We start from the raw sequence: 14,888 nt of genomic DNA, 5'->3' as shown, positions 1-14,888 counted from the left end.
TTACTCAGACATAATTCTCGCTAAAAGTGTCCCTTAATTAAAGTGAGCAATTCCAGGTAAATGAGAATAACTTTTCATGAGTTTTTAGAATTATTTTGTAGAAGAATATAGAATAATTTTCATTATATAACATGTTCACTTTTTCTATTTCAACCCAGAAGCAAAGCCAATATCATGTTCATCTACAACCACGATAACTTGGGTTTATGACCAAGTTTGAAATGTTAAAACAATGTCATAACATTCCAACCAAGATTAAATATCATGGCACCATAGGGGAGGGTGGATCTGGCACCAGCGATTGGCTCAAATCCGGGCTCCACCGCTTCCCAGCTGTGAAACCTGGAGAAGTTGCCGAAACTCTAAGCCATAATGTTCTCATCTTCCACATGGTGATTGTACATGCCTAACTTGAGGGTTGCCGTGAGAGTAAAATGCGATGCATCCCATAAAACCTTTGGCTCTGTGCCTGGCTCAAGAGTGTCGTCATTATCATCACCGTCACTGCCGTCACCCTCTAGGCCTGTAGGCCCCAGCACCTTGCCTGTAAGTTCCTGTTCAGTTGGTGTCAACGCCAAACCCCTGAAGCTGTCCTTCCCCCCAGGGCCAGGAAAACAGGCTTTTAGGGAACAAAAAGTGAAAGATGAACATGCCAGCCTTGCTGAGGACTTGGAACTAGTTCACATGGCTTTGTTGGCAGAGGCAACAAAGAACAGGAGCAGACGGCCACGTGGAAGAGAAAACAAAGTGCCATTAAGTTAATACAGCGGGTGGCGACCTTGACTTTCCAGGTTTCTAGAAAAATCAAGGTTCTGAGACCCATGTTTTGTCAAGTTATGTGCTTCCATCATCATAATCAAATGATTTATCTCATATTTCCAAACTTTGCTTTATTGTGCAAAACTACAAGTTTATATTTTAAATTATCTGATGAAAATATTTACCTTGTTTTGGTAGCAGTAGCAAAAGTGAGATATCAAGCTCATAACTTCCCTGAATCTCTCTTCTTTGATATTTCTTCTTCCTTCTTTCTCTCTCTCCCTTCCTCCCTCTCTCTTCTTTCTCTCCCTCTCTTTCTCTTTCTTGCCTTTATTTGTCTTCCCCTCTGATAAGGGGTTTTTCAGGATCAATAATTTTAAGACAATTTTTAATGGTTTCTCTTCAATAGAATTCATTGTTTCTTTCATATGATAAACAATAAAGAAACATTTCTTGTTGTGAGGACAAAGAATAAATGGCTAAATTAAACAGATGTTCTCTATCACTGCATGTAGATGATAAACGTAAAACTGAGGGCAAAGTGAAATATGGCAGTTACCCAAAGATATATGATCCCCAGCCCTGTATATGACTCACAAATCATTTAGCATGATGTCCGCAGCACCAGTCACTGCTGGCAGCCCCCACAGCCAACTAATTTTGCCTGGGAATGCACAGTCAGACTTGCTTCCACCAAACCTGCACCTGCCTTTGCTCCCCACTTTGAAATGTTTTGTGAAATTGTCAGTTGAAATGCAGATGCATGAATCATGCCAAGGAATTGACAGAGCAAGAGCGCTTTGGAGTTCTTTCTCATCCTCAGCAACACTCAGCATCGCTCTGTGCAAAAGATGTGCCTGCCTTATGTGCACAAGCTCTTGGCTGGCCCAGCGCTGGTGTATTTTTAACTTGTCAAAGGACCTGCTAAAGACTGACCATGCATTTCATTCAAGTCTACTCTAAGTTGCTGGAATTACGTGTTTAGAACTTTATATACATTGATTAAACCTCATAAACCTCTTTAAATAATTACCTTTTTAGATCCATCTCCTCTCCTCTGTTGCCAGTTGCTTCATCACATTATTAGGCTGAAAATGAATTTATTTCGTTTGCCCTGGTTGGCAACCCTCGGTCTGAATTATTCCAAAGATTTTACATTCTCTTGGTTCACTTTTCTAGAAACCACTTTATAAACTTGCAAATCAAAATATTTTCCTTTATTTTTTCCCTTTATCTAACTTTCTATTTAATTTCAAAAACCATCTTAATTCTCTGATAACATCAATTTTTGCTTCTCTTAACATCACACTATTTCCTAAGAAATGCAATATAGGTGACCCTTGAACAATATGTATTTGAACTTTGCCAGTACATTTAATGGATTTTTTCAAATTGAAACAGTTGGCCCTCCATATCCATGGGTTCGTGAATTCAGCCAATTCTGGACTATAAAGGCCATAAGCACCCTCAGATTTTGGCTTTGAAAACAGGGACCCTGAGGGCTTCCCCTGGTGGCGCAGGTGGTTGAGCGCAGTGCTGTGAAGCTGTCCGCAGCCTCTGCAGTGCTGGTTCGATCCCCGCCGGCTGGTGAGGGTCCCACATGGCGCGACAGACCTCTCCTGTCGTGCCCGCTGCTCCCCTCAGCAGTGTGTTTCGTCAGTCTGCCTGTTCTGTTCCCCGCTCTGTCTCTGGTGAATCCTCTCACCCTCCCGTGCATCTGGCCTGTACCCCGGTTCTTGTATAAATAAATAAATCTTTAAAAAAAAATAAATAAAGGAAACCGGGACCCTGAAACAAGCCCCCTGCAGATGCTATGGGACAACTGTGTTTTCCTACTACAGATTTCAAGTTCATATGAATTCCCTTAACCTGGTTCAAGCAAACTGAAGGTAATTGATTAGTGATATTATGCCACAAATTTATAATTGTATTTAAATTAATTTCCCCTCTCCCACATCTTCTGAATTTTTCTCAATTATTGAATTCCAACCAAAATTTTCACTGGAAAAACCACATCATGAATTTTTCCTCTTTGTGCCTTCTATCTTGATATTATGGCTGTTATAGTCACCAGAAAAATTTGCAATTTATGTATCTTGGGTTATTTTCAAAACTTAAGGGCCTCCCTAGGATCATGTCCGAGGTACACAAAGGATTAAGCACAGCAATATGAAGCTATTGCAGCCTCTGCAGCACGAGTTCGATCCCCAGCTGGCCAGGGAGAGACCCACATGGCGCAGCAGACCTCTCCTGACTTTTCCACTGCTCCCCTCAGCAGTGTATTTCAGTCAGTCTGCCTGTTCTGCTCCCCGCTCTGTCTCTGGTGAATCCTCTCACCCTCCACACCTGACCTGTACCCCAGTTCTTGTATGCATAAATAAATAAATCTTTAAAAAAGACTTTAAAATTCCCTTTTCTTGCAGGAATGATGGGGGGAGGTATGGTTGACAGTGAGGGGGACAGTAGACCTTGTGTTCCATTTAAGTGAGTAGAATGTTTATAAGTGGGGGAGTTACCTGTCTTTTCTCCCAATGTTGAGCATAGTTCTCTCTCATCCCTGAAATATAAGGATCTCCTGAAAGCCCCACCTCCCAGTCTTGTGTCAGCAGACCTGATCTCAAAGCTATGCCTCCCCTGCAGGTATACCTGGCAGCGGGCACCGTGTATGGACTGGAAGGCCAGCTGACTGAGTTGGAGGACGCCGCCCGCTGCATCCACAGCGGCACAGATGAGACCCATCTGGCGGATCTAGAGGACCAGGTGGCCACGGCCGCAGCCCAGGTCCACCATGCTGAGCTCCAGGTACAAAGTCCCCTCTTTGCCCAGATGGAGAAAAGGAAGGGACACCCTATCTTTCACAAGAAGTGTTCATGCCTTTCTATCTGTCCATCACAGCCATTGCCAGCTCACTTGCATGTACAGATGATCCCTGATTTATGAGAATTTGATTTATGATTTTTCCACTTTATGATGGTGCAAAATCGAGATGCATTCGGTAGAAACCGTACTTCGAGTTTTGAGTTTTGAGTTTTTCTTGGGCTAGCAATATGCACCACAATACTCTCTCGTGTGTCTGATGCTGGGCAGGTGATTGTGATGGTAAACAACCCATACTCTGCAGAGCTTCTCACTTTCAGTACAGTATTTGTAAATTACAAAAGATATTCAATACCTTATTATAAAATAGGCTTTGCATTAGATGATTCTGCCCAACTGTAGGCTAATGTAAGTGCTCTGAGAACATTTAAGGTAGCCTGGGCTAAGCTTCAGTGTTCAGTAGGTTAGGCAGATTTTTGACTTATATGTCCAACTTATCAGGATGTAATCCCATGATGAGTCAAATAAGATCTATATATGATCCATTCAGGTAGATTCCACCAAATCCTTCTTTTAAAATGTATAGCTCTATCTCCCCAAATTATAACCTTGATAATATACTGGACTTCTCTTTAACCTATACCTATACTGCTTTCCTCCTTGACAAATTCTCTAACTCATAAGTAGGTCTCCTTACTATATTGGTTCCCACTCTAATCCAAGACCACCCTTTCCTAGCCCTCGTCACACTATTAATTTCTTAATTAATTCCATTTCCCCCACTATAGACGAAATGCTCCATGAAGGCAAGACTATCACACTCTAACTTAACACAGTAACTCCAGGTGGTAACACCTGACTCAGGCCTGGCTCTCAATAACAATGGGATGAGTAAGTGAAGGAAGTTGGAAGTATACATTTCTTAGACCAATATTTTGCATGGTTTGGAATGACTGTTTCATAGCTGATCACTCTGTTATCTATCACTTTGTGAAGATACAAAGTTTGCAGTTTTCATGGGTATTCCTGTGGCCTCTGACTCTGGATCAGAATTAACCATGGACTCAGCCTCTGATTCGCAAACTGGAATCTGTGGACATGATCGCAGGGGCCAATGAGAAACATTGGTCCTGGCAGCATAAGCTCAGTGTACAACCTGCGTCACTGATATGTTGACAGACTCTTTTTCTTAAAACCACATCCTCTGTAACCTGGGGTCAATTGAAGCCACCTCTGGATAGAGAAGATGGCAATCTTGAGTGGTCATTTTTTAAATAAATATTTTAAAGAGTGAAAAGCTACAACTTCTGATATCATTAAGCACTCTTGAGATTTGAGGGCACCCTTCTCCACTCTGTGGTTGGCTACATACTGCATACTAAGAATAGTCCATCTTGGATGGCCCTGCTGACTCTTTATTACCAGCAAGAATGGCTGATGTGCAACTCTCCTCAAATAAAGATCATTTTCCATAAATTCCACCCAACATTTAATCAATTTTTGCCAAAGATATATGAAAGAGAAATATATCTTGTTTTCTGGGGGTACATTTTGCAGCAAATACTTCTTGAAGGTTTAGTAGGGAGGAATATTGTTTGTAGTGTTTGGGAAAGTTTTATTAGAAAAATGATTTCCTGCTCCCAAATTATTTTTAAGCTTAAATTATTGGAGCCACGTTTTATGGTTGAAAATCCTGGGGTAGTTCAAAATGGGGTAGTTCCATTTTTCATGTGTTTGAATGAGTCTATTAATTTATTATTCATTTTTTCAAATGTGTGATAACATTAGCACCTTGCTTCATGCCAGAAGTCGTGCTCAGCATTTGATTTCATTATTGCATTTAATCCTTTTAGTAACCCCAAGAGGTAGCTATTGTTATTATACGCATTTTGTATCAGGAAAACTGAAACCTAGAAAATTTCAACCCTTGCCTAAAGTTCTAGTTTCAACAGGTAGAGAGTGATGAACCTGAATTTTAACCTGAGTTTATCTCACCTCACAACCCACATTCTTCACCAGTCTGTGTTGTGTGTTTTCCTAAGAAATGTGTTGGTCTTGTCACCGGGCAATCCACTTGCAAAAGATGCCTTAGTTCGTTGAGAGGTTGTGAGCCCTGACTTCGGCTTTATGGATCATCACAGTTTTGTGGCTCTTAGCATAGAGACTCTCCTGTACTGCCAGATGCTACATGAAAATGAAGCCCCGGGCTCCTGCTGTCTGTTCTCATCCAAAGTTGAGTCACACCGAAGAGGTCACAAGGGTGTCCTGCAGGGTGGCAGGAGGATCCCCACTGAGGAGAGGAGAGGTATTAAATTGTGTTCTTAGATTATATCTTATTCTAGGGGTGCTTTCAATTTGGAGTTGGACAGGATTGTCCAGTGCTGAAGGAGACTGCAGGGTGTGCCATGGGGGCATGATAAGGACACTGCCCACAGCATTGCTGTGCAAGGTCATCTCTGTGGGTGTGCCTGGGAAGTCGCTCTTAAGTGCTAGAATTAGGAAAAACTATTCTTCTCAGAACTTGGTCTTTGTCTTGTGGACATAAAGTTCTACACTGATTTCTCTGTTCTACATCCTGGGAAATTCAGAACTGAACTGATCATCCCCTTTTAGTAAGTATAGAGTCAGTGTGCATGCAACCTTAGGAAAGAAGTGGAAGGTGGATGGAGGGATGGATGGATGGATGATAGATGAGGTGGTTAATAAATGATAAATGCATGAGATAGATGATATATAGGTAGGTAGATAGACAAAAACAACCCTCAGTACTCTCTTCTTTCTTTATCCTCTACGTGAGGAATTAAAACCTGAAAAATCAACCCCTACTTGTTCCAGAACGTGTCAGTCAGCAAATCAGGAGGGTCAGCACCTTATTTTCTCATTAACCTGCCTCCCAGGTCCTCTAAGCAAGGCCCTCCATCAAAATGACTTCCAGAAGGGAATGTGGGCATCTAATCCACACCTTGTAAATAACTGATAGAAGTTTAGCCTGCAATCTTCCTCAGAGGTTTGTGTCATTTATTAGTCTGTAAACCAAAGGAATGCAACTCTCTAGAATCTGGGGAGTCAGAATAAGGAAGCATCAGGAGCCAGGGAGGGATAAGTGCTGCACAATGGCCCCTCCTCGGGCCAGTGACTAGACAACTTAATTTGCATTCTTTCACCAGCTGCCACAGTCTTGGTCTTCATCTACCTCCTCCTCCTTTTCTGGCCAAGACTGCCAGCCCTGGGGGATAAGAGAGGCAGCTATCGGACTTTTCGGCCCTTCTCAGTGGACTTTTGTAGCACCTATCCCAATAGGCCTTGTCCAAGGAAGCAAATGACAGCAGAAATGCAATTTGTCTTGAGCAGCACAAAATAATCAAGGGTAGGGAGGTGATGGAGGTTTCAGAATGGAGCACACTTCCTGGGTGATGCTCTAGCAACACTCAGGCTGTGCCATCTCAGGAGGATGTCTGTGGTCCTGCTTCTTCCCCCGACTGCTAGCCATCTCCCGCCAGTCCTCAGCCAGGCCTCTGCGAATATCCACATGACAGGAGCACAAGCTTTGGCAGTAAGTCTAAAGGTCTGCCCCAGGCCAGCTCTGAGATGTGAGATGTCATTTATGCCTCAGTTACCTCATCTGTAAAACCAAGAGAATGGCACCTCTGCATAATATTATGAATTAATTCAGTGAGGTTTCATGTTGAAGACACTTAGCACGCTCTTGGTCGTGGCACCTGAGAGGCAGTCAGCTGCTTCAGGATGAAGCTGAACATCTCTTTCCCAGCCACCAACTACCAGAAACTCATTGAAGTGGATGAGAATGCAAACTTCCTACCTTTTATGAGACGCATATGGACACGGAAGCTGCTGCTGCTGCCCTGGTGAAGAATGGAAGGGTGATGTCCAAATCAGCGGTGGAAGCGACAGGCGGGGTTTCCCCTTGAAGCAGGGTGTCCTGACCTGTGGTCGTGTTTGTCTGCTGCTGAGTAAGGGGCATCCCTGGGGCAGCCAGGGGGGCTGGTGAAGGAAGGCAACTCTGTTTGGGGTTGTACCATGGATGCCAAGCTGCGTGTTCTCCACTTGGTCATTGTAAAGAAAGGGAGAAGGCTGTTCCCAGCCTCACTGATATTACTGTGCCTTGATGCCCAGGACCCAGAGGAGCGAGCAGAATCTGACAACTTTTCAGTCTCTCTAAAGATGATTCCACCAATAAGTTGTGGGAAAGCCTCTAAACAAAGACAGTGAGATCCCCAGGACCAAATCCCCCAAGGCCCCATGTGTTGTCACCTCACATGTTCTGTCTACAAAGGTCGATGTATTGCGCAGAAGAAGAAGCAAACCAGGAAAATTAAGGAAGCCACTGCAGAGGATGGTAAATTTTTAACCAAGAGAATGAAGGATGTCAAATGAAAACACCAGGGACAGATTGCCAGGCAGCAGAGGCTGTCTTCTTTGAGAGCTTCCTCCTCTGAGTCTGAATCCAGTCAAAAATGAGATTTTCTAAAAGCTACAAATACATAAGACCAGACCTAAACAAATAAATATATAAAACATTACTAAATAAAATTAATGGCAGGGCCTCCCTGGTGGCACAGGCAGTTGAACGCCACACCATGCAGCTGTCCGCAGCCTCTGTAGTGCGGGTTCGATCCTGCCTGGCTGGTGAGGGTCCTACAAGGCTCAGCAGACCTCTCCTGACTCGCCCGCTGCTCCCCTCAGCAGTGTATTTCGTCAGTCTGCCTGTTCTGTTCCCAACTCTGGTGAATTCTCTCACCCTCCTGCACCTCTGACTGTACCCCAGTTCTTGTATAAATAAATAAATCTTTTAATAAATAAATCAATAAAATTAATGGCATGGTGACAGTAACATGCTTTCTAAGAGCAGGGACTTGCCTTCATCCCAGAGGCCGGCGTGGGGTGCAGGCTTCTTTCTAGGCACTGGGTGGGCTCTGGCGCTCTGTGTCTGCCTGAGGATGTGCTTGGAAGGAAATCTGAGATTCTGCTGTTAGAAACAAGGAAACACGCCCAGAAAGAGGAGTGAGTTTCTCATGGCTCTGTAGCCTCTTTCTTCATAAAGGAAATAGACTTGAACCAGGGGCTGCTGGGCACCCCCCGCCCCCAAGATCTGGTGCTATAGTTTTAGATTTGTGGAGTCTTGAAAGCAGGAAGCAGAACCTATACATTTTGCTTGACTTTCAAAGCTTAAGTCAAGTGCTGCCTCCTATGAAAGCGCCCTGACCACCCCCCAGGCTGGGCCAGTGGCTCTGGGCCAGGGTTCTCACAGTGCCTCAGGCCTCATTGCTCCCCAGCCCACTCCACCAATGTGGGTATGCTCTGGAGCTCCCAACTAGAAATAGAAATTTACCTAAAAAGGCCTGTTTTATTTTTTCATCGTAGACCTAGATGGAGAAGCATTGGGTAAAGTTGAATGAATAAATGAACAAATGTGCTTACATCACGGCAGATTCTATTTTGTTAGAGTCCTTTAACAAAGATTCTCCTCTCCTATGATTTCTCCTACTGATTCTGCCTTTCTGCTGCATTAAGATCTCTGACATCGAGAGCCGGATTTCAGCCCTGACCATCGCGGGATTAAACATAGCACCCTGCGGGCGCCTCACAAGAAAACGGGACCAGAAGCAAAGGAGCCAGGTGTGTGCTCCCCTCATGCCCTCCGCTGCAACAGGACACTACCTGGGAAATGTAGAAGCCAGGATATCTTTGGCCTTGGGGAGGTGTGCTGATTGCCATGTTCTGTTGTAGGTACAAACCATAGACACTTCGAGACAGCAGAGGAGGAAGCTGCCTGCTCCACCAGCGAAAGGTACACTTGCTTGAAATACACACAGCGACCCAGAATTAAACCTGCCTCATTTACTCTGAGCCACTCAGAGAGCTGAGCTGGAGAACTGATCTAATGGAGAGTTCTCCCCCACAATTGCTCTAGTGAAGTCTAAGTTGATTTGAATTCACACACACCCCCACCCCTCCCCCTTCATCCCCCACCCGCATAGAAGCAGCCCCTGGGACAAGGAGCTGCATGCACATAGTTATTTTGGAGGTGATTCCAAGAAGCACTGGGAGGGGAAGAGAAAAATGATTGAGGGAAGTTAAGCCAACCCCGGAACTTGAATTAGTAGTTTACTTCTCTGGGCAAATGAGGCTAAATACTGATGAGGACTTCTGGGACACAGTTTGACTACACAACAGAGTTTCCTGCCTAAAGGGCAGGAAAATGAGATATTTCAGCTCTCATCTATCACTGACCAAAGGCGACTCCTGGGAAGGGCGGGGATGGGAGCATTATTCCCTCGAACTTCTGACCTGCTCCATACATGGGTCAAGAGAGTGGCTGTGCTTGCGGTAGTATGATGTCAGAATGGACTAGAAAGGTGTGGGTGGGGCTGTCAGCAAGATATGGCTGGGGCACCAAAAACATCTACCACAGTGTCCAATGTAGAAGGAGTTCCATCAGTACTAGTCACATCGCTCTTATCTACTGGACATTTTCAACAATTTCCCTTGGCCCAAGGGCCACATAGTGATGGTGCCAAACTAGAGATTTAGATCCACAAATTAGAAAGTCAGAATATGTGTTTTGAGTCTTGGTTCCACCCTTCAATGTTCAGTATGTATTGAATGTCTGCTTTATATTCCACAAAACCCTATGCAATTAAAATTTTATTATAGACCCATAGTCCTTCATTTGAAAATCTGAAGTCTATATGCATTTCAGAATTTCTGGGGTGTTAGAAGGGTAATATGGTACATATACTAGATAGTTCATAAAAGCACACACACATCCATGGCATCTACAGCAGCATCTGATAAATGCATTAAATTTTCTCAGCAAAGCATTAAATTTGTTCACACTCACTAAGGCTCCAAATGACCACATGGCATTTCAAGTCAGGTTTTGCCAGTCAGGCAATTTTGGCTCTAAAGTTAAAAAAAAAAAATTTACAGTTTTGAGTCTCTTATATTTCAGAATTGCAAATCAAATTTATGGACTGTGGATTACATCCAAGCAATTTTCCTCCAGAAAGCCACCAAAGATGCCTTGACTTATTTGGCCATTACAAAAATAAACACAAAAATTAAAAGATTCCTGGGCCTCTCCTGGTGGCGCAGGCGGTTGAGCGCAATATTGGGAAGCTGTCCGCAGCCTCTGAAGCGCCTGTTCGATCCCAGCCGGCCAGCGAAGGTCCCACATGGCGACCAGGGTCCCACATGGCGAGGCAGACCTCTCCTGTACCCCGGTTCTCTTGTATAAATAAATTTAAAAAAATTAAAAGATTCCAAGTCAGACTTACAGATAGGATGAGATGCCAAGTCTAAAAAATCTGGGTAATCAGGACACTGCATCTTTCTTCCTTAACAATTCATCAAGCTCCTGAGTAAGTTATTTCCTTCTGTTTCCTTTTAGCTGAAAAAGTTGAGAAATCTTCAGTGACCACCATTAAAACATTTAACCGTAACTTCATTCTCCAAGGCTCCTCAGCAAACAGGACTACAGAAAGGAAGAACACCACCAAGGATTTAATGGTAAATGTCATCTCTGTCTCAATTCTCATCACTTCATTGTAGATGGTGCCTCCATTCTGTAGCCCTTCTTTCTGGAGCTCCCCTTCCTGTCTGGTCTCAAGAGGGGCCAGTGGAGAGAGTTCTGGGCAAGGAGGGGGGTGACCATCCTGCCTGGCATTGCTAATCCCTTTGATGTCCTCTCAACTCTATCTCCAGCTCCCTATAGGAACCAGGTTTGGTATGAGAGAAATAAAAATACATCCATCGGAGTGTAAGGTCTGGCTAAAGTGTAAGTTTTTATTCTGTTTTTGATCCATATTTACTCTTCCTTGAATGTCTTCTTGGCCATTAATCACTTGTGTTTCTGAAAAGCCAGCAGTTGTCCCTATATGCAACAAAGGAAAGGGCTGGAGATCATTTGCACAAACTGGAGATCACATAGAGAAGGCTAATGAATTGTTGACCTAAATACCAGGCTGTGCTTCAGAATTTTAGTGAATGCTCGAGGCAGCTTAGATGAGCAGTCTGGGTAGACTACTCTGCTCTTGAGGCCGCTAGCTCAGAGAAGGTGATGTCTGTGCTCACCAGATTGAATGCACCACTGTTCACCCCCTTTCCTACCACTCCACCCCCCCACCCACCTTCCCTGTCTCAAGAGCACAGAAGCACCAGGTAATGGCATAATGGTGGACATGCCCTTGTCAATTACAAGACTCGGCATCTCTTAGGCACCACATGGCAATGGAGCTGCCCATTGCCTCTTCTCCACTGATCAGCCATTGCCTCTGCCCTTTCAAAGTCCAGTTACCTTGCTTTGGTGACTACTTTGCAGAGCTAAAAAGGTGCATTATCACACGAAAATAGGGCTGACCACTAAGACCAAGGACTCTGTTGTAAATCAGAGTGTTGAAAAGACGGTTGCCAGGGGCTATGGGAGGAGGAATCAGGAAGATACTGCTCAGTAGGTAAGAAGCCTGACTTCAGGGAGATGGAATGATTGGAAACTAGGGAGAGGTGTTCACACAACATTGGGATGCAATCAACACCACGAACAGCTCACTTTAAAAATACCCAACATTCAATTGTTATTTATCTAAATACCACCATAAATTACTTTTAAAAATAAATTACCTTTAAATAACACGAGAGGTTAAAAATGACAGAATGGACAGCACTTAACAAATTAATGGCAGAAATATTACCTTCAAGCAAAGTAGAATTCAAGATAAGACACATTCAGAGAAAACATGGTAGGTGGGGGTATGTTTTAATTTTGTTAAAATAAAGCAAGTGAGCCATGAGCCTTTCTTGATTTAGAAGGCAATAGAGAAACACTATTTATTGTGCCATGGTCTGTGACTTAAAATTCCCTATCAGCCCTTGAAAGCCCCTGTATACCAGAAATAAACACAAAGAATTTTAATAATATATAATTATTAAGCTGTAGTTAAGATATTAATCTAACTTCTTCATACTATCACTTTCTTTACAAACATTAGTGAATCATTTACAAAAATCGATTTTACATCCCTTACAAAGAAATTCTCAGTAAACTCCAAAGGGTGGAAGGTGGAAGGTAAGGAACTGGCTTCTCTGACCCCAGTGCCGAAAACAATCACAAACAGAGCTGTGTAGCAGAACTGTTTTGAAATGATGGAAATATTCTATATCTGAATGCCCAATGTGGTAGCCACTAGCCACAGGTGGCTATTGAGCACTTGATATGGGCTGTTGGGTTTTTTTTATTATTTTATTTAGTCTTACTCTAAGTGTACCAGCCACATGTGGCTGGTGACTACCAGACCAAACAGGACAAATTTAGAAAATGGGAACAAAAGTTAAAATAAACAGAAGACTCACCAAGGCATCATGTGTGCCCACATACACACTACACACACATACATATATGTGCACATTCTCACATGTATTTCCAGTTATTGAATTAAAGTGAAAAGCAAATCCACAGAGCTTTTAGAAGATAGAAACGCTACATATTTCAAAACAAATGCGATGTATATAAACTACAGTGAGTCAAAATGATAGAATTAAAACTTCCACGCAGCTGCTACACCCCCTCTAACATCCTTAAGCCATATCCTGCATAGAAATGTTCGAGGCCCAAAGAGAGAAAAAGTATGGGGTTTATTTATTTTCAATATTAAGGAGACTTGTGGTATTTATGGTATGAATGATTTATGGTAAGGGATAGAATTGGACTTTAATTGGTAGACTTAATGTAGTATATAGACATCTGCTTTTCAGTGTTACCTACCTGAAGCTTAAACAGTGTTATAATGCAGTTAAGAAATGTCTAGAATTTTTCTGTCCTCATAGATAACTATGTTAATAAGCTTTAACACTTTTCTCTGAGCATGTATTAAGATGCAATAGTTTTATCTTATTTTATTTTAATGAAGTACCATTGTTTTACAGCCTTGTTTGTACTTTAACAGTATAGGGTTCCTCCCCTCAGGGTGGCCAGGTAACTGTCCCACCAACAAAGTACCCACAGTCCTCCACCACAGTCCACTGTGCTCTCTCCTCCAGTGCCCCCTTTTCAAGCCTCCTGGATGCCTGAGATCTAACATCAGCTTTCAAGGGTTGGTTTAAAAGTTTGACTTGGACCCTGTGTTTGGTTTTTCTGTATTCCACATATAAGTGACACCATCCAGTATTTATGCTCTCCTTTTGGATGATTTTACAAAGTTAAAGTAAAATAAATCAGAAAGAATGGACAAAAGCATTTTTCAAAATGGAATTTATTTTCCTTCCAGATTTTAAGACAAATTAAAAGCTGTAAAAAAATTAATAAAATAGACTAGAAAGCTCAGAAATAGATGTGTGAATATGTGTTTTATAAATGTGTATATATGAATATATTAAGCATTAGGAATTGGTAGAGAAGGTATAGATAATTTTAAAAACTTTAAAAAATAAATGTGCTCCATAAATTGGCCAAGTTGGCTAAGGAAGTGGTAGTTGAAAGGGAACCAACTCATCTTATTCTATATACCAAAATAAATTTCAGATGGATGAAGAAATACATGTTAAAAATGCATTGTTTTTTAACCATTATGAAATATTTAACAGGTCAATGAGCATGAATACCTTTCAGGATATAAAAAGCATTTTGTAATCATCTCTGTTCCCTTTGGCCAAGTGGCTGATGTCAGTGCGCCCCTTGTCTGTCCTCAGGATCCCACCCTGGAGTCGGCTGTGATGTATTAGCACCATGGACCTCCACTGCCAGTGACCCACTGCCTCCGGCCGAACACGACAGTGCCTTGACCCAACAGCCATTGAATATTGTATGGATTTCCCCCGAGGGCAGGGCCTGGGGGGCCGCCACATGTCCTTGCACAGGGCTGCCCTGATACCTCACCCAGAAAGCAGTCCAGACTTCGGCACTGCAGTCTTGCCCACTCTGCCTTAGGCTCCCAGGGAATCCAAGACAGAAAAGAAAACCAAGATGCTGGCTTCCAACAGCAAAGCTCCACGTTCAAAAGATGCACCCTGCCCCTCTTGGCTTTGCCCCTGAGTGTTGTCTTTAAGATCTTTTATTTTTTAATCCCTTGATCCAACGAGAATTTAACTGTCAACAGGTTGACCAAAGGAAAAATTGCTGGGGTGGAAGGGTGGTGGAGGGAAGGGAGATGATTATTATTATGTAATTCATCATCAAGTCTTATTTAATCTCTCACAAGCATGTGTCTTGCAGTTGCTAAGGGAAAAGGTGAGCTGTTCCCTGTAGGGAGCACTGGGGACTGTGTAATTTGGGGACACGCAACCATCAGGAATGCAAA

The 14,888-nt window shown here is 42.9% G+C and overlaps 1 protein-coding gene across 1 annotated transcript in view; it reads left to right on the top strand.

Annotated features, from left to right (window-relative positions):
- MYRIP (myosin VIIA and Rab interacting protein) overlaps positions 1-14,313 on the top strand; it is a gene marked incomplete at both ends in the record, with an annotated part of 202,427 nt that extends 188,114 nt beyond the window's left edge. The window contains 5 exons of the mRNA XM_084248331.1: positions 3,400-3,561; positions 9,109-9,213; positions 9,325-9,385; positions 10,988-11,106; positions 14,281-14,313. Coding sequence (XP_084104457.1) covers positions 3,400-3,561; positions 9,109-9,213; positions 9,325-9,385; positions 10,988-11,106; positions 14,281-14,313 — 480 coding nt within the window. The remainder of the gene's footprint in view (positions 1-3,399; positions 3,562-9,108; positions 9,214-9,324; positions 9,386-10,987; positions 11,107-14,280) is intronic.
- Between the last annotated feature and the right edge of the window lie 575 nt (positions 14,314-14,888).

The sequence above is a fragment of the Talpa europaea genome (genome assembly GCF_964194135.1).
Source record: "Talpa europaea genome assembly, chromosome: 11".
NCBI classification, from domain to species: Eukaryota; Metazoa; Chordata; class Mammalia; order Eulipotyphla; family Talpidae; genus Talpa; species Talpa europaea.
The sequence above is the reverse complement of the archived record's forward strand: the minus strand, read 5'-3'. Positions and strand labels throughout refer to the sequence as shown.